The sequence below is a fragment of the Trematomus bernacchii genome, unplaced genomic scaffold (assembly GCF_902827165.1).
Source record: "Trematomus bernacchii unplaced genomic scaffold, fTreBer1.1, whole genome shotgun sequence".
Classification (NCBI taxonomy): domain Eukaryota; kingdom Metazoa; phylum Chordata; class Actinopteri; order Perciformes; family Nototheniidae; genus Trematomus; species Trematomus bernacchii.
In genome coordinates, this window is record NW_022987582.1 from 13,451,255 (window position 1) to 13,476,480 (window position 25,226).

At 39.6% G+C, this 25,226-nt stretch overlaps 1 protein-coding gene across 1 annotated transcript in view; it reads right to left on the minus strand.

The window, feature by feature from the left end:
* Positions 1-6,515: 6,515 nt before the first annotated feature.
* ibtk (inhibitor of Bruton agammaglobulinemia tyrosine kinase) overlaps positions 6,516-25,226 on the minus strand; it is a 37,206-nt gene continuing 18,495 nt past the window's right edge. Inside the window, 20 exon segments of the mRNA XM_034127373.1 lie at positions 6,516-7,523; positions 8,595-8,687; positions 8,689-8,728; positions 14,989-15,201; positions 16,654-16,812; positions 17,278-17,376; positions 17,480-17,592; positions 17,861-18,006; positions 18,081-18,193; positions 18,414-18,541; positions 19,375-19,435; positions 19,706-19,823; positions 20,887-20,988; positions 21,102-21,198; positions 22,238-22,275; positions 22,526-22,608; positions 22,710-22,796; positions 22,886-23,142; positions 23,703-24,087; positions 25,031-25,184. Coding sequence (XP_033983264.1) covers positions 7,398-7,523; positions 8,595-8,687; positions 8,689-8,728; positions 14,989-15,201; positions 16,654-16,812; positions 17,278-17,376; positions 17,480-17,592; positions 17,861-18,006; positions 18,081-18,193; positions 18,414-18,541; positions 19,375-19,435; positions 19,706-19,823; positions 20,887-20,988; positions 21,102-21,198; positions 22,238-22,275; positions 22,526-22,608; positions 22,710-22,796; positions 22,886-23,142; positions 23,703-24,087; positions 25,031-25,184 — 2,612 coding nt within the window. The 3' untranslated portion in view covers positions 6,516-7,397.

Consider the following 25,226-nt stretch of genomic DNA (forward strand, 5'->3'; position numbering starts at 1 on the left):
GACTATGTCCACTTCTTAAATATTCTATGAGACATAGGATCACTTTCTACAGAGTGAGTAAAAACAATTGATACCATTCTCGTGCAGCAGATATGAAGCTACAGCTAGCAGGCAGTGTAGTGGCAATTTCTTATATTACTTGATATGGTAAAACCAAATGCAACGCTTATATGATGAAAAGTGTACTCAGTAAAGTGTTCATTGCTCGACTTGTTGTTCACCCAGATGCTTCCTGCCAAGGTCACACTCAAACAATAAAGTTCTTGTTCCTCAAAAGAGCATTGCACGATAACAGTCAGCAAAAAGTGTTATCTCTCTTTGTCTGCAACAGTTACAGCAGAACCGCCAAGGTGCTCTATAAAACACAAACACACATTTGCCTCTGTGTGCACTCCTGCAGACTATGTACTCTGTATGACATGTACCTTTGAAGCGCTTTAAATAAAGAACCAACAAGACAACTCTGTTTGCATCGGACCAGTTTTATTATTATTATTACTACTAGTACATCTCCAGATTGTTGACGAGTGAAAGTTTCCACAACAGCAGTTAGCTAAAATTAGCATATGGACTTCAACACAATACAGCAGTTAGTCTGGCTCTTTCCAAAGGTTCTATGGGGGTAATGTCCTGGTATATATCTTGGTGCAGGATTAGGAAGTTGTTAACGTTGTAGCAGCAGCTATGCTTCGAAAACCACTGATATCTTTACACTTCAGATTTTGTAAAAAAGATAAATATGACTAAGCATTGAGACTTTTTCACCCTGTTTCCCGTCTGTATGCTAACTAAATTGGCTTCTAGCTGTAGCTTCACTGTGCAGACATGAGAGTAGTATGAAGTCCCTGGACAACAACCAAGGCAGCAGGTGGTTGGTCACGTTCTGGTCACACTGAGAGTGAAACACTTCCTGAGGCCCTGATGATCTCTGTAAAGCTGCCAGCAGAGTGACGGCTGTGGAGAGGACAGGTAATCCAGGGCTAACTGGCTCCATGTCAACTAAATAGGATTGAAAGGGCTAATCAAACCCCCTCTCTGAGCCACAGGTCAGCATTCAAGCCAAACGAGGAATATGAATAACTCTTAAGTAACTCTGAAGGTATTAAAGGGCACAGGCAGTACGGTTCCTTAATGACCTACTATTCCAGATCTGAACTTCCTCTTCCATATCTTATTTTAGGTGCCATCTATAAATGCATCTTTAAAAAGTATTGATTTTAAACTATAAGAAGTGCAAGTATTTCATGCTAATTCCTCTCAAGCATCTGACGAAATAAATTGTCATGTTTCCCCACAAATGGCTGCATGTGGTGCTTTTGCATTTAGTGGGGGAAAAAAATAATTTCTCTCAATCAAAACAATAAGGTTCAAGGTTCAAGGTTCTTTATTGTCAATCTGACATAGCTACAGAGTAATTATGCAGTTGAAAATCTTATGTCACAGGCTTCTCCAACAATGCAACATAATAACATAACATAATAACAATAAGTAATAACAATAACAAAATATCTTAGGATCACAGGAGTAATTGTCTTCACCACCATGGCCACGCTGCAGTCAGCTTTTTCTAGTTAGGGCTCCTTTAGTTTTCATCCTTCGGATTGATTTTTATACCAGGCGCTGAATATCTATTCTGCAAAATGTACCCGCTAAATTAAACTGCTAAAAACACTGATTAAACCAACTATTTTCAAGTCATTGCCTATTGTGATCCCTAAATCTATTTTTAAATTACTGGACAAAATAATATCAAAATTCCTGTGGCAAAATAAAAAACCGAGAATTAAAAATAAGACACTTCTATGTACAAAAGAGAATGGAGGGTTGAATCTACCTAATTAAAAAAATTACTATTGAGCAGCACAAATTAGAGCAATAATCATGTGGATAACTGAAGACACGGAAAATTTGGGTTGATATGGAACAAAAATCATGTAATATAATCTACCTGTGGGAGCACTTCCATTTTTGACAGAAAAGGCACAGAAGGGGTTGGGGACTTGCAATGAGTGGATCAGGGCTACGATGAAGATATGGTCAGAGGTACGAAAGGAATTAAAACTGTAAAACTCTATTAGCAGGGCCACTAAAATAGCTACAAACCCAGACTTTTTACCATCTATTATGGACTCAGGATTTAAAACATGGGAAAATAAGGGGTTAATATATATTACACAACTCTTTACTGGACCATTAAATCATTTGAACAACTGAAAACAGGAATTTAACCTACCATCCTGTGACTTTGATAGATTCCTGCAACTGAGACATTACCTTCAGAAGCATAAGGAATGGGAAAACATTCGCAAAGCCCCATCTAAACTAGAGGAACTGTTAATGACATATACAGGGGACGAGACAAAAAAAGGGGCTATATCAAAACTTTACAAGGTACTACATTATGAATGTAACGGCAACAATAAGGATGTCAAAGAAAAATGGGAGTTAGAAGCGAATATTATAATATGTGACGAGGATTGGGAAGAAACATTCAAGGTGGGACATACAATACAAACAGTCCAACATGGAGGGAATTTGATTGGAAGGTGAAAATGAGATATTTGAACACCCCATCTATCACTTTAAAATATAGCAATACCTCGAATTTGTGCTGGAGGGGCTGTGGATGGGTGGGAGACTTCACACATATATTTTGGGACTGTCCAAACATTCAGGGCTTCTGGAAGGATGTTCAAAAGGAGATTAAATGGGTGCTGGGCATTACCTTTACTTTGGACCCAGCACTTTATATACTGGGTATACTGCCCAGTGATATGGACAGAAATGTAGCTTTCTTACTAACAATTCTTCTAATTGCGAAAAAAAAATTATAGCGGTCTCGTGGCTGAAGCCGCAGCCCCCCAGCATAGTCCATTGGAGAAACAGGGTAAAAAATGTTTATTTAATGGAGAAAATCACAGCAAGACTACGGCTGAAAACTGATGCATTCGAAGAAAAATGGTCCCCATTAATACAAGCACCACCAGAACTCTAGCAGCACCTCTTTATTTATTTATTTCTTTCTTTTTCAAGAAGGTAAAGCACTGGCTCTTACTATCATAATGGTTCAGGTATTGTGCGATCATGTTGCCGATGAGGGGGAGTGATAATGTCTGTAATATGTTGATAATGTTTGCACAATATGGAAATTGATAACATCAAGAAACTGTATGTCCTTTTGGTGCCCAAGGAGGGCATGGATGATTAACCCTGATGTAGAACAGCTGCAGTTATGTAAGCATCTCCATGTATGTTCTATCTATGTTATGTATGAAAAAAACAACAAAAAAAACGATTTTCTGAGGGATTCAAACATCTGATTATAAAAATGTAATGTAATGTAAAATTCAGGCATACAACTGGATAACAAAGACTATTTATGAAAGACCTTTTGTATTTGTCTTGATTAAAATTACAGATTTCTGTTGGTTAGAAAAACGTTGGAAACATTTGGGGAAATGTCAACAAAATAGCAACTATAAAGGTATAGTTTTTATAATGTTACATAATATTGTATTATTCAACATACAGTATTTGACATTGACAGTTGAATTGCTTCTTGCATCTTTAAAATACATTTGTGTTGTACCATTTATTCATGCTTTTGTGAGTAAATTATACAAATAATTTGGACTTTTTACATTTATTTTTAGAGTCACAGTTTTAATTATTTCATTCTTACAGAACCTGAGAGGTTTCATAGAGGGAGACAAGTAAGTTGCTAATTTATTAATTTGTATAGAATACACTTTAAATTGTGCAAAACAATATGTGTTCTTCTCTATGACATCTCCCACACTCCATAGCCTACAATCAACCCTTTGAATATTTAGTACAGATACAGTTACATTCATATAATGTTGTTCAAGCACATCCTTGAAGATGTTTAACTTAGGACGATATTTAAACCAAATTCATTTTTGTTTTCTTCTTTGTATGGCACCAGTGCATCAAAAGGAAAAATTCTACATGTGTTGTGCATCATTTTTAAAACGTTTTACCGAAATTCAGCCTGACAGCCTGTGTGGTTGTGTGGTTTTAAATCAAGTGTGGCTGCACAGCATGAGTTTGTTATGACTGAGAGAAAGACTTTAGTACCAAAACACATTTTCATATGTTTATGTGTCCTTGAAAACACAAACACACAAATTGCATTTACTGATCTGTCATTGGTTATTTCTGTTTACTACAGGGCAGGTCACACTCATGTTGCTGAAAGATGTGTGTTGTCACTTTCATCAACTTCCTCTTTTTTTATCTTGACTTTACTTACTTCCTATTAAGAAATAAAAAAGTGATTGTGCAGTGTTAGCTGTTTCCTAAAAAAAGTTACCTTAAAGAAAATCCCTTGCAAAGCAAATGCCAGTGTCAACTAACGTAAAAGAAGTTGGAAAACTACTTATGAGTCATTTACAACCCAAAGTGATGACATTGACATAGATAAATGTGGATTTGTATCTCACTCGCTTCACTTAGACCTGGCATTATCCAGGCAAAGCAGGTTGGGAATGTAGGAAGTATTCCATGGAGTGTCTAACCTAGCTTTCCTCTATAAACAAATGAATCCTGAAGGTATCCTCGCTGTCTGGAGTGCGGCCCTATGGCTTTCCCATCTGCCTGGCAGGAAGACTCTTGGCTAGGGCCTATCCTCCTCCAGCTCTCCACATGAAGAGTGAACCGGCCCAAACACTGTATGCTACAATATATGATCTGACACAGGTTCTCTGCTAAATGATATGCTTTGCAATAGTGATTAGTTATTAAACTAACCAGGGGTAGGCTTACTTTTAAACCACACCAGGGGTATTTCTTTTGCCAGGAATTGTGGAGTAGGTCAAATTATTGAAAAAAAAAGGTGAATTACAATAACTATTTCCTTTTAAAGTCCACATAGGCTACTGAGTTAGCTAACACCTAAACATGTGTCCTAATAAAAACTAGCAAGCTGTTAAAGGTCCCATGTCATGCTTTTCTGGTTATTACCCGTCCCCTTTTGTGTTATGAAGGTTTTTCTGCATGTAAACGGTCTGCAGAGTCACAAACCCTCAAAGTACACCCTGTAGCGAGTAAAACTCTAACACAGAAAAGATCTGTCTATGCTGCCCCAGAACGCCTCGTTGGAGATTTCTCTTTTTCCATTGTTTTCTTCCTGGGTACAGTGACGTGCCCATACCCAAATGGACCCATTGGTCCAAATGGACCAATCCGTGGAGCTCCTCACACACACTCTTTTAGCGGCGAAAATGTGACGCACTGGGGTGGTGCAAGTGGAGCCTCGCAGCGCGGCGAAACTGTGGCGCGCTTACACTGTAGGTGCGCCGCGTTTGGGGGTGCGGGGGGGGGATGCGGGTGCTAGTGGAGCCTCGCAGGTGGGGCTGCTGCAGCCCCCTCAGCACCCCCCCCCCCCCCTTCCCGCGTCTATTCGCGCTGTCTCGATGTCTCGCTGTCTCGCAGCAAGCAGGAAACCACACCAGTAAGCCAGCTCACACTGTCAGCTCCTCGCAGCAGCGAGCCAGTGGGCGAGCTGACCAATCAGAGCACACTGGGCTCACAGGGAGGGGGGGGGGCAGGAGCTCCAACAAGCCGTTTAGGACAGAGAGTGAATACACATACTATACAGAGATGCTGTATGAGAATCCAATGTGAGTTTGGAACATTGCACAAAACAGATTAAAAAAAGGACATGGATAAAAAGTTTTGGATTAATGTTTAAAGATAAAGGTAATTTATGTTATTTAACAGGGACAGTGCACATTCATTAACATTGCTGTAAATGTGCCAGTTAGCCAAGAGGCTATTTTTCGACTGTAGTCCCTGGAATTGAGGAATGGTTGAAATAAGTAGCTCTAAGTAGTGGATACATGGGTGAAATAGCAAATAGCTAAATTGTTGTAGCTAACAGTTAGCTAATGGCTAAATGGTTAGGTCTGTTTATGAACAGATTAGTGGTTAAATAGCTAAAATACATAATTATACCCTGCAGATATATGTTAGAAATAATTATTTTAACAAAAAGAATAAATGGTTAAAAAAGAAGCTAAGAAATGGTTATCTCTCATTGTATCAACCCAGCTCATTTCGGAGTGATGTAAAGCGGCAGTCTTTTCCTCCAAGGTTTTGATACACGAGTCATCTCTGCCCCGACTAATAGATCCTAATGTGTAATTACTATTTCTCCCACGCGCCGTCTCTCTCTGACTTCCGATGTGATGCTCTACCTGTAATTACAGCCAATAAAACCCTTAAATCTCCACACTTGCCGTTCAGATCAGGGTCATCACAGTTAATCACAGGCTGAGACTTGATAATGTTCGGTTGCTCATGCAGGGCAGCTAAAGTGTCGGGCACATTAAATCTTTATTAGATGCAGTAAGAGCCATATTTATGAGTTAAGGATCGAGTTTCTGATATATTAGAAGACAGGAAAAGGCAAAGAAAATAATCAAGAAAATGTAATCTTGCCCATCATTCTGTCCGCTGCAATTTATAAATTAAAATAGAGACTGGAGACGGCATAATTGCAGTTGAGTTATTTTATTACATGCCATTTTCTCTTTGTGTCCTTATGTCTCACACACACACAAATGGCATCTGAAGACGAGATAACATGGTGCAGATCAGATGCACCTACCCAGCTGGAGAAAAAAAACCTGCTGAGTTATTGAAGCAGGAAAACAATGATGGTGTTTTAGCTGCTGTATTATCATTATCTTGTATTTGATAAAAAGGCACACCACCTTCTCTAGTGATAACTTCAAAGGCTAGAAAGACAGTTTCAGACGATCACCATTCACTATAACTGCATCAGATAATGTATTTTACCAGGTCCAGCAAGATTAGCATGTCACTGCAATATAGCTGAAGTCAAAACAATAAGAACTATTTAAAGAAACTAAACATAATGCCTTGGTAAACAGCTCCATTGACCTCCTCTTTAGTACAAATGATGCTCTGCCATGGCTGATAATTGGCACTCAGAAACACTCGACACTCTCAAGCTTGGTCCCATTTCGTGGCTTGAGCATCTCCATTTTCTTTTCTTTTCTTTGGCAACTTTAACTTCACATATTTATTTTTGGGAAGTTGTTTACTTATTTTATCATTGGTTGCCGGTAAAGAACCTCAAAAAGAAAGAAAAAACATGCATGAGGTCCAAAAACATCTTCGGGACGACATTCAGTTATGAAAAACATTCTCTCTCATTCATGCAAAATAAATGTTGAGCAGCAAAACTGTCTAACTGCGGAGACAAGCAGACATTTGCATCACACCCATCACCACACTGGGCTGGAGTCCTAGGTACAACACGGAGCGACGGATCCGAGGAGGACTCGGTGAAAACTGCATGGGATGTTCTCACTTCCTCGGTATGTATGTAGCGGCTGTGCTGTTAAACATTAGTGTTTGTTCCAGGTCGGGATTGCCATGGGACCTCTGGAAGACCTCTCCACCACTATCAGCTCATCGGGGTTGTCACTGGCTTTATAGTGGAACAGAAGGTCTTGGATTGCCCGCTCTTCAATCTAAAATTACAGAAAGAGACAAGAAAAGAGGATAGTTTCCGAGATTTTGAAAGGGAACAAAACCACACTTCATTTGAGGCTTAAAGAGAAAACGCTGACACTGGGAGCTTAGTAATAATAATGGGGGTTTTAGATAATGGCAACCAGAAAGCCATAGGGGGGAAAAAGGGATTTTTGGAGGCGCTGACAGAAGGCTGGCAGATAAATAAAAGCAGGGAGGGTTGTCGAAAAATACAATAAAACTGGAGGCACCTCATTTCTAACCAGCACTGTTCACAAGGTGGAGTTCATTAGATAGACTGCCAGATATGGTCAGAAAGGAAACGCATGCTTTGGTCATACCACCCTGAAACACCAACACAATGTTTTTCTCTTGGATGCCTAGAGTGCATGTTATAATTCAAATCTTATTCACGACTGAAGTCCAACCTAACGTCTTTGCCATCACACAACAAAAAAATAAATTAAGAAAACAATAGTCCTTTCCCACCGCCTTTTAGAATTGTTTTTTCTTCAATATCATACCAAATATTAGAGAGCCCAAAATAAGGTAATTGTTCAAACATTCTGCGTGGGGCCATCTGTATAGCTCAGTTCGTAGAGCTGTCGGCCCATGAACTGTTGCCTGGTCCCCAAGCGGTTGACCAGGGTTCGAATCCGACATGGGACAATGTGCTTTTTTAAAAAAAAAAGGGAAAAAAACCATTGCGTTTTTCTTCTTACATTTTTCTTCGTGTTTGGGAAATTGGCGAGCCTCATCAGTGGAAGAGAAATAAAAATGCACTGTACGTAAGTATTCATCTTTTACTTGAATTTGTGATCAGCGTCTGATAGCATAATGGTTACATAATGAGGGAGGGAATGATGCAGCTGTAAATGCACCTTAATATTGTTCACAAGTCCTAGATCTCACGTCGAGTCCCACCTCACCTTCTGTGCTATTTACGTGCGTCTTGAGTCCCCATCTCTGCTACACACACACAAGCTTCACCTTCAGTCGTGACAGAGTGTGTACTACCTGTGTGTGTGTGAGTTTGAGCGCTAACGCACAACGACAAGACCTATAATTACCTGGATGAGCGCCAGCGGCTTCTCCCGGCTGCGGATCAGTGCGGCTTCCTGCTCCTTCTCCTCCTCCACGATGGTGGCAAAGGTCACCAGGGAGGAGAGGGGGGGGGCTGCCCACTGCTCCGAGCACCCAAGGTCTGAAGGGAGAGACGGGTGACACAGATAAAGAGAGAGGAATGGTATCAGCGCCTGGTGCTGCGATAGTGAGTGTTTAGAGCACGGACACGGGTGGAGTTGACCACTGTTGACAAGCTCCAGTGTGTGAAAGGCCAGCTGTCCACCTGGCTCTCACTGAGCGCCGATAGGACTGTGGAAAGGGACTGAAGTAAAAATAACATCTGTCACATACAGTCGGCTCCGTAAGAATCACAGAACTGAGGCAACAAGTCTAAAATTACTTTTGCAGGAGCCCTTTATTCTTCTTCTTCTATTATACCTTGTTGCATTTGATACAGTGGATTACAGTGCAGCATCAGTCTAGACTGGTTCTGGTAAAAAACGAATGTATTATTTTTGTATTATATATATATATATATATATGTTATAAATCACATCATTATTATTGTTATTATTTTTTTTTATATTGTTTTGTGAAAAATATAATATCGGTTTATTATATTTGTGTTATTTATTTATTTTTTATTTCATCGTTTATTTGGCAGGGACAATGCACAGTAATGAACACTTAAAACATTCAAATGTGTCAAGCGTCACAGTGCCAGATTTAGCTTTGAGCTCATTTCCATCCGCAGTCCCTATATCCCTTATATCACAGATAGGGCTGCAAATGATTTTAAATCTCTATTAGTTACTTGATCATTTTGTAGATGATTAAATAGGTCGATACAATGTACATGCCAGTTTCTCTACATCCAAGGTTTATGTTTTTTCTAATTTTGTCAGTCAAAAGATACTCCTTTTTAAATAGGTTTTTTGGGCGACCAGGAGGGGACCACAGGCGGTAAATGGTCAGGCCGGTTAGAATCCAGGTCGTCAGCCCCTGGGCTGTATAGCTCTACCAACTGAGCTCTACAGCCTATACAGCGGCCCATAAAAGAGGGAACAGTAATCCAATATCAACATTTTTGATGATTATTGTCTTTCCATAGAATAGACTAAATAGCCGACTTTGCGTTGCAGCTCTTCACTAAACATCTTAGCCCTGTCATTTATTTCTGACCTGCAATATGAAGCAGCCTCTCAGATCCTCTGCAAAACAGTTGCTTGTTTGCATAGAACAAAAATCAGAGCTGTGCCACACATGTGGAACAAATCAAAAATGTTCTGCTGCCTTAAGTTGTGTTTAAAGCTTTTGTTTGGTTTTATAACCACAGGTTTGTGTTGGAGATGGTAATGTATAATAGCTCATGTTTTTTAAATCCTATATCTTAAATGTTGTTCCCATTTCCTTTCAAAGCTGAAAGGCAATTTGAATCTACCAATAATTTTGCGTTCGCAGAATATATTATTCAGGGTTCATACACTTTTTCACCAAGGATTTTCAATGACCTAAGTTTCCATGACCAAAAAAATTACTCTTTCTCAGCGGTACCACTGAAAATGGTTTATTTGAACATGGAACAGGAATATAAGGTCTGCATATGAAACATGTTGTGCCTATCTAAAACAAATCAAATAGGCTTACTAGCTTCTACACGCTAAAGCAACTCAAATCTCTCAACAGCAAAATACCTTGACAGTTAAATGCCATTTTACGTTTCATTACTATACCATACAGTATTTATTATCATTATAGTATTACTATTTCGGCGATAAGCTAAAATATAAATTATATTTGATGCAACTTTAGTTAACTTTCCATGACTTTTCCAAAACTTTGGGAAGTATTTTTTGGGAAAAATATTGTTTTCCAAAACTTTTCCAGGGCCTGGAATTTGCATTTTGAATTTCCATGACTTTTCCAGGTTTTTAATGACCGTAAGAACCCTGATTATTTATTGTCTTATCTATATTCTTTAGAGAGTACACAACCGGGCTTATTTGTCCCTATGCCGCAAGGATCCTAAACATCTATTAGATATGACACGTCACAGAAGACAGTATCTCTGATTGGTGTGCGCTTTATGACTTCTTACTCCATATCCACCATGCGTTGCTTTGAAACCGACTGCATTCATACTTTGTCATAAATGTGGCCAAACATTCCTTATCACTCACTATGATACATAGCACATTTTATGGAAAGTCTGTGTTTGTGTGCTTATTAATCTGGCCAAGAGACACCGCTGGAAGTATTCGTAGAAAAAAGAAGCATCTCTAATCATTCTGATTCTGGTAATATGGAAAAAGTGTCCCAGAAGAGAGAGGAGAGTGAGGAGAGTTTACGATCCTGATCCTTGAAGCCTTCAGTCTCTCGTCTGGTCCAAATAGAGAGAGGAACCTGAGAGCTGCTCCCTGTTCTGTATGATGCGCTGTGACATGAGAGGCTGCCCTTATCAAAAATGATTAACATCAGTTGTTTCAGAGTGACTCACACAGCTGTTCAATATCTGCAAGTCTGTATTAAAGATTACCCTCGCTGCATGCTGCTAAGATTAAGCAAAGGAAGTATGATATCAGACGAAGAGAGACGCTACCTGAAAGGTAGGGAAGTTCACTTTTAAAGAGGCCTCTATTATGCTCTGCAAAGGCTCAAACCCTGAGTTATCTCCCACATTATCAGTAATATCTTGCACTATAATCACTATTTTGCCTCATGATTTCTGTTGTTCTTTTGCTTTATGTCACTTAGAGGCGTTAAACAATGGGACGGAGATTGGGAGGAATGTTTTTAGTTGTGTTTGTTTAGTCGTTTGTTAAAAAAAGTACATTGTTTTCCTTTTAAAGACACGTTAATTCTGCTTTTGTTCAAAATGCATAAAAAAGTAATATATTTTCCAAATGTATATACATAGATGTGTGTTGTGAGAGGGCAACACTGTATGTCATTACGGTCAAGCCAGTAAAGCTATTTGAATATGATCTGCACCCTAATGAGCACACTTGGATAGACTAACTACAAATGCATATTCACAGACTGGAGCTCACATTGCTCTGTGTGTGTGTGTGTGTGTGTGTGTGTGTGTGTGTGTGTGTGTGTGTGTGTGTGTGTGTGTGTGTGTGTGTGTGTGTGTGTGTGTGTGTGTGTGTGTGTGTGTGTGTGTGTGTGTGTCCAGCTGTTGCAAAGGTCAGGGTGACTGGGTGTGTGCAGGCAGGTCAGCCCAGCTGTACCGGGTCACCTCGCTCAGACCAGGGCATCACGCCGCTCTCAGTCGGTCCAGCTAGAGGGCATCCTGTCAGTCAGCACGTTCCTTCAACAAGTTCTCCATTCACACTCACATCCTGCTTTCCCCCCCCCGGACATTAAGTCTTAACCTGTTAAGCCCCGAGCCTGTTTTTCAGGTTTCAGGCTCGAAAATGACATGCCCAAAACAAATGACTACAACTTAACTTCTAAAAGGGTTATATGAATAATTTCTTTTATCAAAGCAAGGTTACATCTGTGAGTTGGATGTAGAAGTGTCAGAATCAATATAGATTTTTTTCAGTCAGAGTAAATTCAGATGGAACATAGCAAAAAAAGGTAAATTCTTACCTCTGCCTAAAGAAAAAACATTACTTATAGTGAAAACCACCCTTGAATGATGGGATAGTAGACTAAAAGCTTTAGAAATCCAAACTATAACATATAATAAGTACCCTGTATCAAGATTGAGGCAAAACATTAAACATTAAATTTGACCTTTTTAGAGAGGTTTAGCAAAGAAAAGTTCCAGGCGGAATAAGCTTTCGGCACATTTGGGTACATCTGGTTCCATCAGTGCCATTTGACCTTTTTCAGGTACCAGACTATAAAAATGGTGTATTACATTGAATTATCACCATAGGTATTCATTCCATCCAAAAAACAAATTTTTTTTTTTTTTTTTTTAATTTGTGAAAAAAAAAAAGACCCGCCTTAACAACGCCTTGGGGCTTAACAGGTTAAGGCCCGGACACACCAGCCCGATTTTGGGAGTCAAAGGCCGTCAGAGGCAGTCGGGCATTCGCGGCGCCCTACTCAGGTTTGTGTGTCCCAGAGGTGGGAGTAAGTCCTACATGTGCAAGTCATGAGCAAGTCTCAAGTCTTGACCTACAAGTATCAAGCAAGTCCCAAGTCACTGTGGTGAGAGTCAAGCAAGTCAAGTCAAGTCATTGCTCAGGTCAAGCAAGTCAAGTCAAGTCATACGAAATTCTGATGAATAAGCCCAGTTTCCGCATTTAAATCAGTTAAAAGACAGTGGTTATGAAAATGGATTTAACCCACACTATGATCTTCATTACATACACAGTTAATCATTTGAAATCTAATTTAGACCGATGACAATCATATTAGATTCATATTAACCCCAGAACTGCAGACAATATAGCTAGGACTCAAGTCAAAAAGTCTGTTCAAAAAGGCAGAATTCCAGGTAAGAAAATGATATATGGCATTTGTCATTACACATATTTAATTTACATCTCTGTTAACACTAGAACCGCCAACAGCGTCAGCACCTACATAGATATCATTTTCAAATCATTTAATTTGTTCCTCTTCATCATTTCCTTATAAACTAAGTAGGACGATTTAAAACTCAGTTAATTGGGTTAATTTAGAAATTGCTTCAGTTTATCATCATAACAGATCAAAAAGTTCAGATTCATTTTACAATAAATCAAGGAATGATGCACTTCTACAAACAAAAACAACATAATTAAAACATTTAAACAAACTACTAAAAGTAGATGAACTACATTATTCAAAAGTTTACAGTAACTTCTGAGAATAACACAGGGGAAATAAACGAGGCATCTCTTTTCCTCTCTCCCTCTCCTGACAGCCCGTCAGTATCGGGGTTAGTACAAATGAATCCCTTGGCGGTTCTAGTGTTCATTTACCGTTTTGTCTTCTCTTTGCAATGCTTAATCGATTTGAAACCAAGTCTAACGTAGCTTAAACTTAACGTTAGCTTTCTAGCTAACACAACACATTCACGCACCTTTCTCTGTGGGGTTTTTTGTAGTGACGAATGAAGTTGGATGTTGTGGTGGTCGTGTCACTGATCTTTATGCTGCAGACCCTGCATACCGCTGTTCTCTTCTTATTAGCGTCATCGACAACATAATCCTTGAATCCAAACTTCACTATTTGTGGAGTAACGCTAGCCGCTGCCATGTTAACTGACACCCCTGTCGTCTAGTGGGTTGCCAGGTTTGCGCGCACGGCGCTATAATCACCCAATCACGTTTTTCGAAAAAACTAAATGTAATATCTCAATACAAAAACAAACGCAAATATTTAATTTTAAACAGTCAAGTCCTTTCAAGTCATCTGTCTCAAGCTTAAGTCAAGTCTCAAGTCATGAATACCAAGTCAAAGTCAAGTCTTTTATCAATGTTAGTCAAGCAAGTCTCAAGTCAAAAAATATGGGACTCGAGTTTGACTCGAGTCAAGTCATGTGACTCGAGTCCCCACCTCTGGTGTGTCCCGCACCGTTGTCTCTTTACGGCACCTTTTCACACCTCCCGACGCCGATTCAACACGGGAGGTCAGAGAAAGTCGGCCCAAGCAATCACTCTGATTGGCTGTTCACACTACCGCTGCCTGCTGGTAAGGACAGTTATTGCCACTCGTCGACTGAAGTATTTGCGGTGTGTTCGTAGGCGGGCGACGTGGCGGGCGACGTAGACGACGTAGCCGACGCAGGCGACGAAGCTGACGTAAAAGTCGGGACGCCTTCGGTACGCGTTCTTTGGTCTCAGGTGGGTGTGCCTTTAGAAAAACACTCATCGTCACTTCCCCTTTTCATTTCTTTCAGTCAAAGCTCGGGTTTTTGTGTCAGAGCATTTTAAATCATCTCGATCGTCCGCAACCCTATGGCACAATATAAACAACTAGAGCAGAGATTTTTGAAATGTTTATTTTACTGTAAAAAAAATATATATATATATAAATAGAATACATTAAATAATAACAATTATTATTAATATATTTTTATTTGAAATATTATGATTATTTAATTTATTTCTTCATATGTTTTAAATTGGTTCATAGTGATATAAAAAAACTTAAATAAAAAATGATACTTATGAGAAAAGAATCTGAATGGATATCGTTTGAATATCACTTTTGTTTTGTTTTATTAAGGCTTAGATTAGGTATTATTAAAAGGTTTGTAAGTATTAAAGTACTAGGGTATCCTGTGTCTTGTATATTGAGCTTCAGGGCTTTTCCATTGAAAAAAAGAAACAAACTAATATCAGTTTTCAGCAGACACTTCAACAGTGCCATCAAGTGGACACAGCCGAACATAACAGAAACACATTTCTCTCCTGTGTGTTTACTCTCTGGTGTTAATGTATGGATGCTCACCGCGCGGGGCGCTCCGGCTCGCTGCTGTCGGCACATTTGAACGTGACTCTCCTGGTGGCAGGCGGAGCAGCGGTGACGGGGGAGATGGGGGAGACGGGGGCCCCTTGGCCTCCCTTGGCTCCTGTTTGACCCACTCTGACCAAGCGGTTCTGCTCTTCCTCCAGCAACGCTCGAAATGAGCACGAGGAGGGTGGAGACTGGACTGCTGTTGCCCTGCAGATGGAAATAAATGAAACACAGAGAAAGAGAGCATGTATGACACATGAATTCACGATTGTTGAGGCTCCAATTTGCCAAACGCTGTACCTCTACAAATCATTACAAATATTCTTAAAACATGATACATTGTCAAGATCTCTGTTTTGAATTCCAAATCAGAATCAATATCAGAATCAGAAACAGGTTTACACGTACGAGGAATTTGACTTGGTATCGTGGTGCAGAAAAACAAGAATTAAAAACACAGGAAGAGAACTAGAAAAATATAAAAAAATATATAGTAAAATATAACAGTATTTACATTGCAATGGAATGAAATAGAGGAATAAAACATGGAATACAAACCAGCTGTAATAAGCAGGTATGTGGGTAGGGAGGATTATCTGTCATCAGAAAGTAATATTTTGTAGCCAGAACTGACTTTTTAAGAGGGGTTTGATGTTTTATAACTCTACAGAGTGCAGCTTTTTACACCAACATTGACAGTATCGGACAACAACATTATAAATTGGTACACCTTGGCTCTAATAGAAACATTATATATGGACTTAGGAATCCTGAGGAAATCTAACCCTTACTGGTTTTGCAGATCAGATGACATCCTGGTTGCAGTGTTTGCTCTGAGTAAACAATCTAAAAACAGTTTGCTGTTTGTGCGATGTCAAATAATGTTGATGTGACATCAAGGCTCAAATCGCTTACGCAGCGTCCACAAGGCGGCGTGCGTTGAAGCTTGCCGGCGGGCGTGTGTGAAACTCGACCAACAACCAATCACATGAATCTCCCGCCCCGGACACACAAGCACGCGGTTTGATTGGCTAGAGCTTGTACTGGCATATGATTTGATTGGCTGACGCTTCCGTCGAAGCTTCAAAAGTTGAACATTGCTCAACTTTTGAAGCGAGCAACACGAGAAAAGCGAAGCGACGGAACCACAATGCAGTTCGGCAAAGCGTGACGTCACCCCATTCAAAGTGAATGGGCAGAAGCGTTGAAGCTTCAACGCACGCCGCCGTGTGGACGGGCCGTTAAAAACACAAAAAATGTAAATTTGAGCTCATGCCCTGTTAAACTTCTTCTTCCTATTTGTAAGTTTATTTATTTAATCGTTTATTTGAACCGGGACAGTGCACATTGATGAACACTTTAAAACAAAATAATGCTTACAAGTGTAAATGAGCCGGATTTTAGCTTTGAGCTAATTTCCAAGTAATTGAGTTATGTTTAATGTCTTACTGTTCGTTCAGTGTGTTCTCACATGGTGATTACTAAGAGTTGTGTAAAACAGAAACAATGCTTTGAAAGACTCTAAAACCCTTGGGATAACTGCATTTAGGTTATTAATGATAAATCACACCAGTACAGGTTTACAAACTAATCAACAGTAACCAGGAAGTCATTTCTCAACAGTTGTGAGAAGTGGTGTTCATATTTAGGCTCACTCACCAGGCCTTCACACTGCTCTTGGAGGGGGTGACTGTGGGGGTGGGTTGGGATGTGGTGGGCTCCACACTGGCCTCCTTGTTGGCCATGGCTAACATCTTCCTCTGCTTCTGGGACAGTTTAGCAGGAACAGGAGAGTGCTTAAGGCTGGAGCTGACACTGCTGTGGGAAGGGAAAATATGTGTCAGCTCAAGTGAATAACAGTCATGAAATAATGTTTACTCTTGTGGTGGAGAAGATAAATTGCGCCCAATCCTCCGACTTAACAAGAGCTACAAATTCAAAGGGAATATTGTTGTCCCTTAGCAGCTTACGTTCCGTCTCCTCATTTCTCTTTTTTGTGTCTCCGTTTAGTCTTTATACAGTGTATAAAAACTAAACGGAGACAGCAGTTGGTAGTTTTGAATCTTTTTGTGGATGTTTTGCATATCTTTGTGGACATATTCTGTACCTTTTTTGATTTTTGTATCTCCTTGTTCTTGTAAAGTTTCATTCAAAATTGGCAAAAGAATATATGGATAAATCAACAGTTACCTTTACTGTACTAATGGAAATGTGTCATTATTTGTTAATATGTGCTTGTAGATAATGTCCTCAGTCAGAATAAATACAGCAGATGTCCCGTACCTTCCAGGGCTTTTCGGAGTTGCTCCTAATGGCTGCACAGAATTGGCCTGCATGTCCATGATGGTTCTCAGATCCAAGACTGGGGCTGGACGAGTGGGACTGCAGATTGTAAAAGCAGAGTCACACTTCAACACTTAGGAACGGACTAGGGATGAAAACAATTCCTCTCAACAAGAATACAGGATCATTGCATCCATCTTACCATGGAAGGCCCTTAGGGATGGTTTGTGGAGCAGAGGGTGGCGGAGTTAGGAGGCCGTCCATCAAGGAGGTAGGGGTGCTGGGTGGGGTCTTTAGCCTGAGAGCCTTATCATCCTGCAGAAAATAAATGACAATCAAGTCATCGTTTGTATTATGTACACCTTTCCATGTGATGAAGCCACATTCCTTCATTTACATAAAGAATAATGTATAAATAATTATTAGAAGTTAGGTATAACGATGTGTAGTGTGTTTGTGAAGCATTCACAGTATGACTAGTGGTATTAAGAGATGTAAAATGTAATAAAAAAACTCATCATCTGTTTTATTAAGTTTGCCAAAGAATGACTTATTGTGTTTGTTGTTGTGGTCGGACATTAACCTCAGTTCTGTCCCTGAAGACCGGTGAGTGAATGTCTCGGGGGCTGCCCACCCCCACGTAGCTGCCCTCCGAGTCGGATGTGAGCATCTCCTGCAGGGAATCTGTGGAGTTGGCCGTGCCTGACTTCACCAGGCATGGGGAAACCACTAAAAAGGAGAAATAGGGTGTTAGAAATAAATACTATTAACAAAGACTACCTGATGCGTTACAAAGGAGTTACCTGCAGCGGGGGGGCTGTGGATGATATTAGAGAGGGTGTAGCCTCCGGAGCTGTCAGAGCGTCTCCTTGGTTTCTTTTTAGCCTTAATCTTGGCTTTCTTTAACAGGATTTCCCTGGAGGGGGGATAAAGTAGTACAATAATTAGCGGATAGACTGGTTAGCTCGTGCTTCACTTAACTTTAAGTGTATACATTAAAGTATTCACAATGGAATGTTTTTTCTGGTAGTCAACAGCATGAATGAGAGGTGATGTGTTTTTTGAACAGATGTGAAAATAAAAAAGGGACAAAGGGCATATATAGTTAAAGTAAAGATATGTTTGTGTTTGTTTACCTGCACGAGTGATCCAGCTCTGCTTCTGCTTTGGGGCTAAATGCTGAGTCCAAATCCTCATCCTCATACACACTGAGGTCCGGGGCGTCAGGATACGGAGTGATAATCCTTCTTTCCATGGCTGGGATCTGAAATGGAGAGAAAAATACAAACAATTGATCATTAATTACAAAGTTACATTTAGGATATTGGGAACAATTATGACTTTTGCACATTCTGGAAAAAAAGGGAAAATACTGAACTATACACATTTTACAATACATCCCATATTGCATCGTCAAGGACATCAAAAGGTTTCAAAAGGGACAATTCCCCCAAAATCCGCTTGTGGTGCTTGAAATGCCATAAAAACACATTTGAAAAACTCAACAGCAATACTGTATATCCTTTCAGAATCCATGACCCAGTTACTGAAGATAATCGGCAAAACTTGTTGAGAGCCGTCTTATGTCGATTGTTTTTTTCGTTCTACCAGAGTGCAGCCCCAGATCAAATCACTGCACAACGAAAATGGGCTAGAGGTTCTCATGAGCTAGCTAACTTTGCAGCTCAGCAGAGGAGGATGTTAACATCTCTCGCCATCACAAGCACCTAAGAGTGCAATCTCGTTCAGTCATATTCGAGAAATATGAATATTTGATTTTTAGGGTGAGCCATCCCTTTACAGCACCAGAGGTTGATGCATTCAGGTGCGAGTTATGCAGAAACAAAAACAGTCCCAATACTTTTGCTAATTCCCCTCATTTCCAAACCAAATGGGTATGTGACTACATTGAACTGAACCACTATTGGTAATTAGATTTTTTTATATGTCAAAGCAAAAAGATGACAAACATTTGACACTTGAGTAAGATTCAACTCGAGGTATTTAAAATAGACAACAAACAAACTATAAGCACACATTGAAATAATGTAGAAGAGGATGCAGCTTGGGGTGTTTCTATGGGTGGACGTGACTCACCATCCTCCTGTAGGCTGCAGAAAGCTCCAACAGCACTTCATCACTGAGAATATCCAGAGCTCTGAGGGCAACACAAAACACAAAGGAGCAGACAGACACACACACACACACAGATGAGAAGAGATACGTTTAGCTCTCCTGCTGGGGGCAGAGTATTTCTTCTGCTGTACATCAGAATATCCACAACTTTACAGAAAACATAGGGATCATCTTGTTTGGACCAATCAAATTAATTGTAGCACTGTGTTTTAATTGTTCTAAATAACATGCTGAAATGTTCATAATCTAATAATCTTAAAGTCTAATTGAGGTTATCTCTTGTGATTCTCACCGTGACTCCAGCAGGGCAGCCATGTTGAGCACAATGAACTGAAGACAGGAGAGTTTGAGCTGCTCTGCGTTGTACATGGTGGCAAACTCCAGCAGCTCCGCGCCATTCTTCAGAGTCACTAAGAAGAGAACAGCAAAAAGCATCAATCCGATTCATAGGAAATCATTTCAAAAAATGATGTTTTCAAAAGCTGCCACTACAAGTCAACTTTTCTATAAGTAGATATAGATAAGAGGCCCTATTATGCTTTTGGGGGTTTTCCTACCCACGCTTCTATTTGCTAGCCCTCCAACACATTGTACGTGATATGATCAAGGGTCGGACATCTTTAAACAGTTGACCAATCACAAAAGAGCCAGCCAGCTAACCAATCAGATCAGACTGGGCTCTGGTTTCAGACAGAGGGTGAAAAGAGGTGCTGCAGCACAGGCAGAATGAGAAAAATAAAGAGCTTTTTGAACATTAAAGCATGGAGACATGTCACAGTAGAGACACAAAATAGGACCCTTTGATCAAGAAAAATGATCAGCAACTATTTTGACAAACAATAAATCATTAAAGTCATTTTTCACTCAAAAGTCAGAAAATGCCGTTCAGCCTCTTATATTTTTAGCTGTCCTATTCTCCCTGTTTTTATAATATTAAAGTACATATTGTTGGCTTTTAAAAAAAATCACAAAACTAGACATTTGAAGACATTTCACTTTGATTAACTGGGATGAACTTTTAACACTTTTTTCTAACATTTTATTGACCAAACAATTAATTGATTAATCTAGCAAAACACTGCAAATTATTCTGTAATAGAATGATTGTTAGTTGCTGACCATAATGTTTGCGTAACATCCATTTGTAAAACTGTGCTGCTTTTACATCATATACAACTTATTGTGAGCCCGGTTAAAAATGGAAAAAAGCCCAACACAAAATTGTTGACATTTAAGAGAACATGTGATCAAATATCTCCAGAAATGAATAAGATAAAAAAAAGGGTCAGCAGCAACCCCAAGAATGCATGATGATGAAACTATGTTTAACTAATTGTTGCTTCTGAATTTAACATCCATCACATTTTAATTTCATAGGACATTAAAACTGGATTATTTCAACATAATAAAAAGAAGCTGGAAAAAGCTAGGGGCAATGGCAATGACGCCAGAAGAAAAGACAAACCGACTCACAGTTCTCGGTGATGACAACCTCGCACATCTCCTTCAGTCGTGTGATGAGCAGCTGGTCGGCCACAACCAACACATTGCAGACAAACTCTACATTCAAACCCTCTGTCGAACAAAGAGAGGTCCTGTTAATATGAGCGTGTTTACTGCGAAAATATAGCAAAACAACATAATTAAAATTCGAAATGTGCCGTCACAATAAATGATGGTAAAGTTACCTTTAATGGTGGGAGACTCGTCTGTGTAGATATACTCCAGAATGACCTGCAGAATCTCAGAGCTGGTAGTCAACTCCAGTGCTGTGCAGGAGGTGGCCTGAGGGAGGGCAACACATCATTACTATCATCATAGAAAGTATACAAAAGTGGACAAAGTCACTGTGATGTCATTAATCGGTTTGTTTAGCATTTTGGCCATTGCCAATTATGTTTTTTAAGGAAGCAGAAGTGACATAAGAAGGTTAAGTTAACTATTATAGGGCATGCTTGAATTCACTTTTGTAAACTCTAAAATAACTGAGAAATGATTAAAGTTATACGTTGAAAAACGCTTTCAACATCCACACCTCACAGTGGTTATGATCTGTCAATCATAAGTCGCCACATCCTAAAGCGTTCGCTGCTTTACCGACTAATTATCTATCAAAGGTGACCAACGTTTTCAAATCCTTCTGTATTTTATACGACTTAAAACAAGTGATGAGACTACGGCTGCATGACTTCTAATAAAACTATCACTTTAAATATTGTTTCCTTTGGGAATATACAGTATTGCATTATGAAGAAATACAGTGCTGCATAGTTTTTTGTGTAGGTAAAATATTTCCATAAAATTGATGTTGGGTTTCTTTTTTCAACCAAATCAGCCTGCTTTGGTTGATTGTGATTGGTGGTTGGCTATGCAAGCAGAGCTGGCATATTACTCACTATCAACACATTCTGTGTATCTAAGATCTGAATGATGTAATCAGACAGACGTCTCGTGCAGGTAAGTCATGAAAAATGACAAGCAGCTAAAAACTTGAAGCATCACGTTTGAATAAATGTGCCTTAATTAACTGCAATGTCACTGCTGTGCACGGGCACATTGTGATGGTAATGGTAAAAATATATATTGTGCAGGCCTGATCGAGAGCACACATTAATTAGGAAACTAAGAAAATAAATAACGGGAGAAGTGGGGACACTTTCTTATAGACTTCTTTACAATCGGACTTCTTTGCAACCAGTTAAGCAGATTTAAGCCACTTCTACACTGGCCTATTATTACCGGTACCAGTATGTCTAAAGGGCATTGTAAGCATTAAGACCACTTGTTAATGAATGAGGCAGTATGAAATAAAAGTATGGCATACCTCAATCCAGGGGTTTCCCAGCATACTGTTGAAGTATTCTGCAGAAAAGATGGACACAAAAGTTTAAAGAAAATGTGCCACTCACTTATGGCAACTCCAAATGACAGCCATAAAAAGTTATCGTCATTCTAACACACAGGATGCTCTTATTTAAGAGGCCCCAATTTAGGACTCGTGCTTATGTATGACATACCCATTTGTGCAAAATAACAAGTGTGCGATCCTTATCAAAACGAATGAATAAAAACGTCTGTGCATTGTGTTCCTTTTTCTGATGGTTGACCTTACCTAGTCTTGCACAGAGGACACTTTTGTGGCATGGAAACTCTTTACCATCTTCAGATTTCAGAGTGACATCACAGAGATAGGAGCTGTGCAGACACAGAAATACAGATATCAGAGAATCTACATTTCATGTCAAATTCAATACAATCTGATCTATATAGCTCAACCGTTAGATATAAATGCGTACCACTTTTTCTGGTAGAATTTAGGTTTGTTGGCGGTTTTCTTCTTTGTAATATTGATCTTTCCACTTTCGTACTTGACTCCGTCCAGTCTGTCGAGGAATAAAGAGTTATTATTATGAATGGACAATGACAGCACATGTGATTTAGCCTTAGGGTTAGTGCATGTTGGGTCTCTCACCGTGCAGAAAGGCTACCCAGGCCAAGCTTTTTTGCAACACCCTGTAAGGTTTTCACCGGGTTGGCCCCTCCCTCGTTGGCTCCGGCCTTGTCTCCTTTGCCTCCTTTCCCCTTCTTGCCAGGCTTGGCCGACTTGCTCTTGGCCTTGTCTCCGTCTCCATTGGTTGTGGGGGGGAGGGAGCGGTACACGTCGAGAGCAGCGCGACCTCTCAGGCCCAGGTCCTGCAGGCTGCTGATAAGCCTCTCCTGCTCCGAGTCCTGAGCAGACAGGCAGCGAGAACAAACACAGCTGAGTCAGAGGCTCAGTTATTTAAGGCTAATGCAAATGTTTTTTACAGATTAATACACAACAAACTCAAGTAGTGAAAAGGTGACATGATATAAAACCAAAAATAAAGTAAGTTTGTAAAAACAATTTTCCGTTAAATATATATACTGCCGGGTAGTTTGTAAATTTTTTAATTATTTGAACAAAAATCACTTTGAATTTGATCAAATCGTTACTTATTCATCAATAATTTTGGTTTTGTAATTGTTAATCTGCAAGGCATCTAGTTATTAAGCTGTCAAATGTATTTAGTAGGGTAAAAAGTCACATTTTATTAGAAGTTATAAAATAATAATGAAAAAAAAAGTATAAATCAGAATTAGATTAAAATATTCTATTCAAAAAGGCGTTCTTGAGGAAATGTTTTTAATGAGTAATTAATAACTTACATTCTCCTCACTTACTCGGCACCCTCCCTCATTTAAAAAAGGAATAATCTTAGTATCTAAACAATTCACATATGTAGAGGTATTCTTTCTCTTTTCCTCACTTGGTGTTGTCCCATCAGGACCCCTGAGACCCTGGGCCGGGCCCCGTGCACCAGCAGCTCACAGGAGTCCATGTAGATGAAGTGCAGGACGTACTCCAACATGTCCGCTGGGATCTTCTCCAAAATGATTAAATCGCAGCCCACAGCATCTTCGCTCTTCCTCACTTCTCCGTCAAGCACATCATCTTCATCGCAATGCTCGGACATGAACAGCTTCCGGAAGAACTCCGACCTCATGGACAGGATGTACTTGTGGGCGGCGAAGGTGCGGTCACCGGCCTGAAGCGTCACATCGTGAATGCTGTCCATTTCGTCTGCCTCATCAAGGAGGCTCCGGAAGTGTTGGGAGAAGGAGGACGGAGAGACGCTGGGAATCTCGTACAAGCTGGATAAAAGACAGAGTACATCAGTGTACAGCAAACACTTAGAAGATAACTATTTGGAAGATAGGAATCTACATCACAAAGGGTACACCTTTTCAGTGATAATTGTAATATCTTGCCTATTTAAATAAGAGGAATAAATGTAAATAGAGCACAGAACTTTTCAAAAACAAGATTAAAATAATAAAATCAGGCAGCAAATGCTTAAAGATATTCAAGCAATACTTTGTTAAGAGAACAGTCGTTAAGAGAAAGTATAATAAATAATTTAGTGGCATGCTGTTGTACTGGTTCCAATAAAGCAGTGTGTGCTTTAAGCATGGAAAATATCTAAAAATAAATACAATTAGCATCGACTAAATAAGATTTATAGACCCTTTTTTGCATTATGTCCAACTGGCTAAATGTAGCAACATTACATTTAATGAGTGGTAAGTCATTACTGAGTCCGTGGGGAGACAATGCTTTAAAAAGCATTGCATCTATTAGTAATTATTATTAGCTATCTCTAAATGCTCTTTAGCCATTTATTATTATTATTATTACCGTTTAAACTTAAAAAGGTTTTTCCGTTATTGTGGAAAATAAAAAGCATTTTTCATGTTGCAATGATATTGCACATAAGGAACCACATGGGGAATGCAAAAAGATAATCATCAATAATTATTTAATAATCAACAAGTTCAAAGAGGAGGAAGAAAAAGCACATTTTCCATGAATGACCTAACCACTTTTAGCCACTTTATAGAGGTCATACCTTCAATCTTCTTTTTTTGTTAATTAGTTACTAGAGTTAGAACACCATGTTTACACAACATGTATTTAAGATTTTGTTGGAGAGGAAAACTGGCCCCAAAGTGTATTTTTTACATTTTCTACAGACATCTACAGACATCTACAGACAGAACATGAGGACAACATTAGTATTCAAGGGACATATCCCACCTTGTTTTGGGGTCTGACTGGAGCATTCCAAAGTTGCGGCCCTTAGAGTCCATGGTGATGCTGACAGCTCTGTGGACGTACGGGAGCTTCTCCAGGCGGATTCTCTCGAACCATGTCCCGGCATCAGAGTGGCCACAGACCTCCACACTGCCCTCTGAGATCACAAGAAATGACAAATAACATTTTAAAATGAACA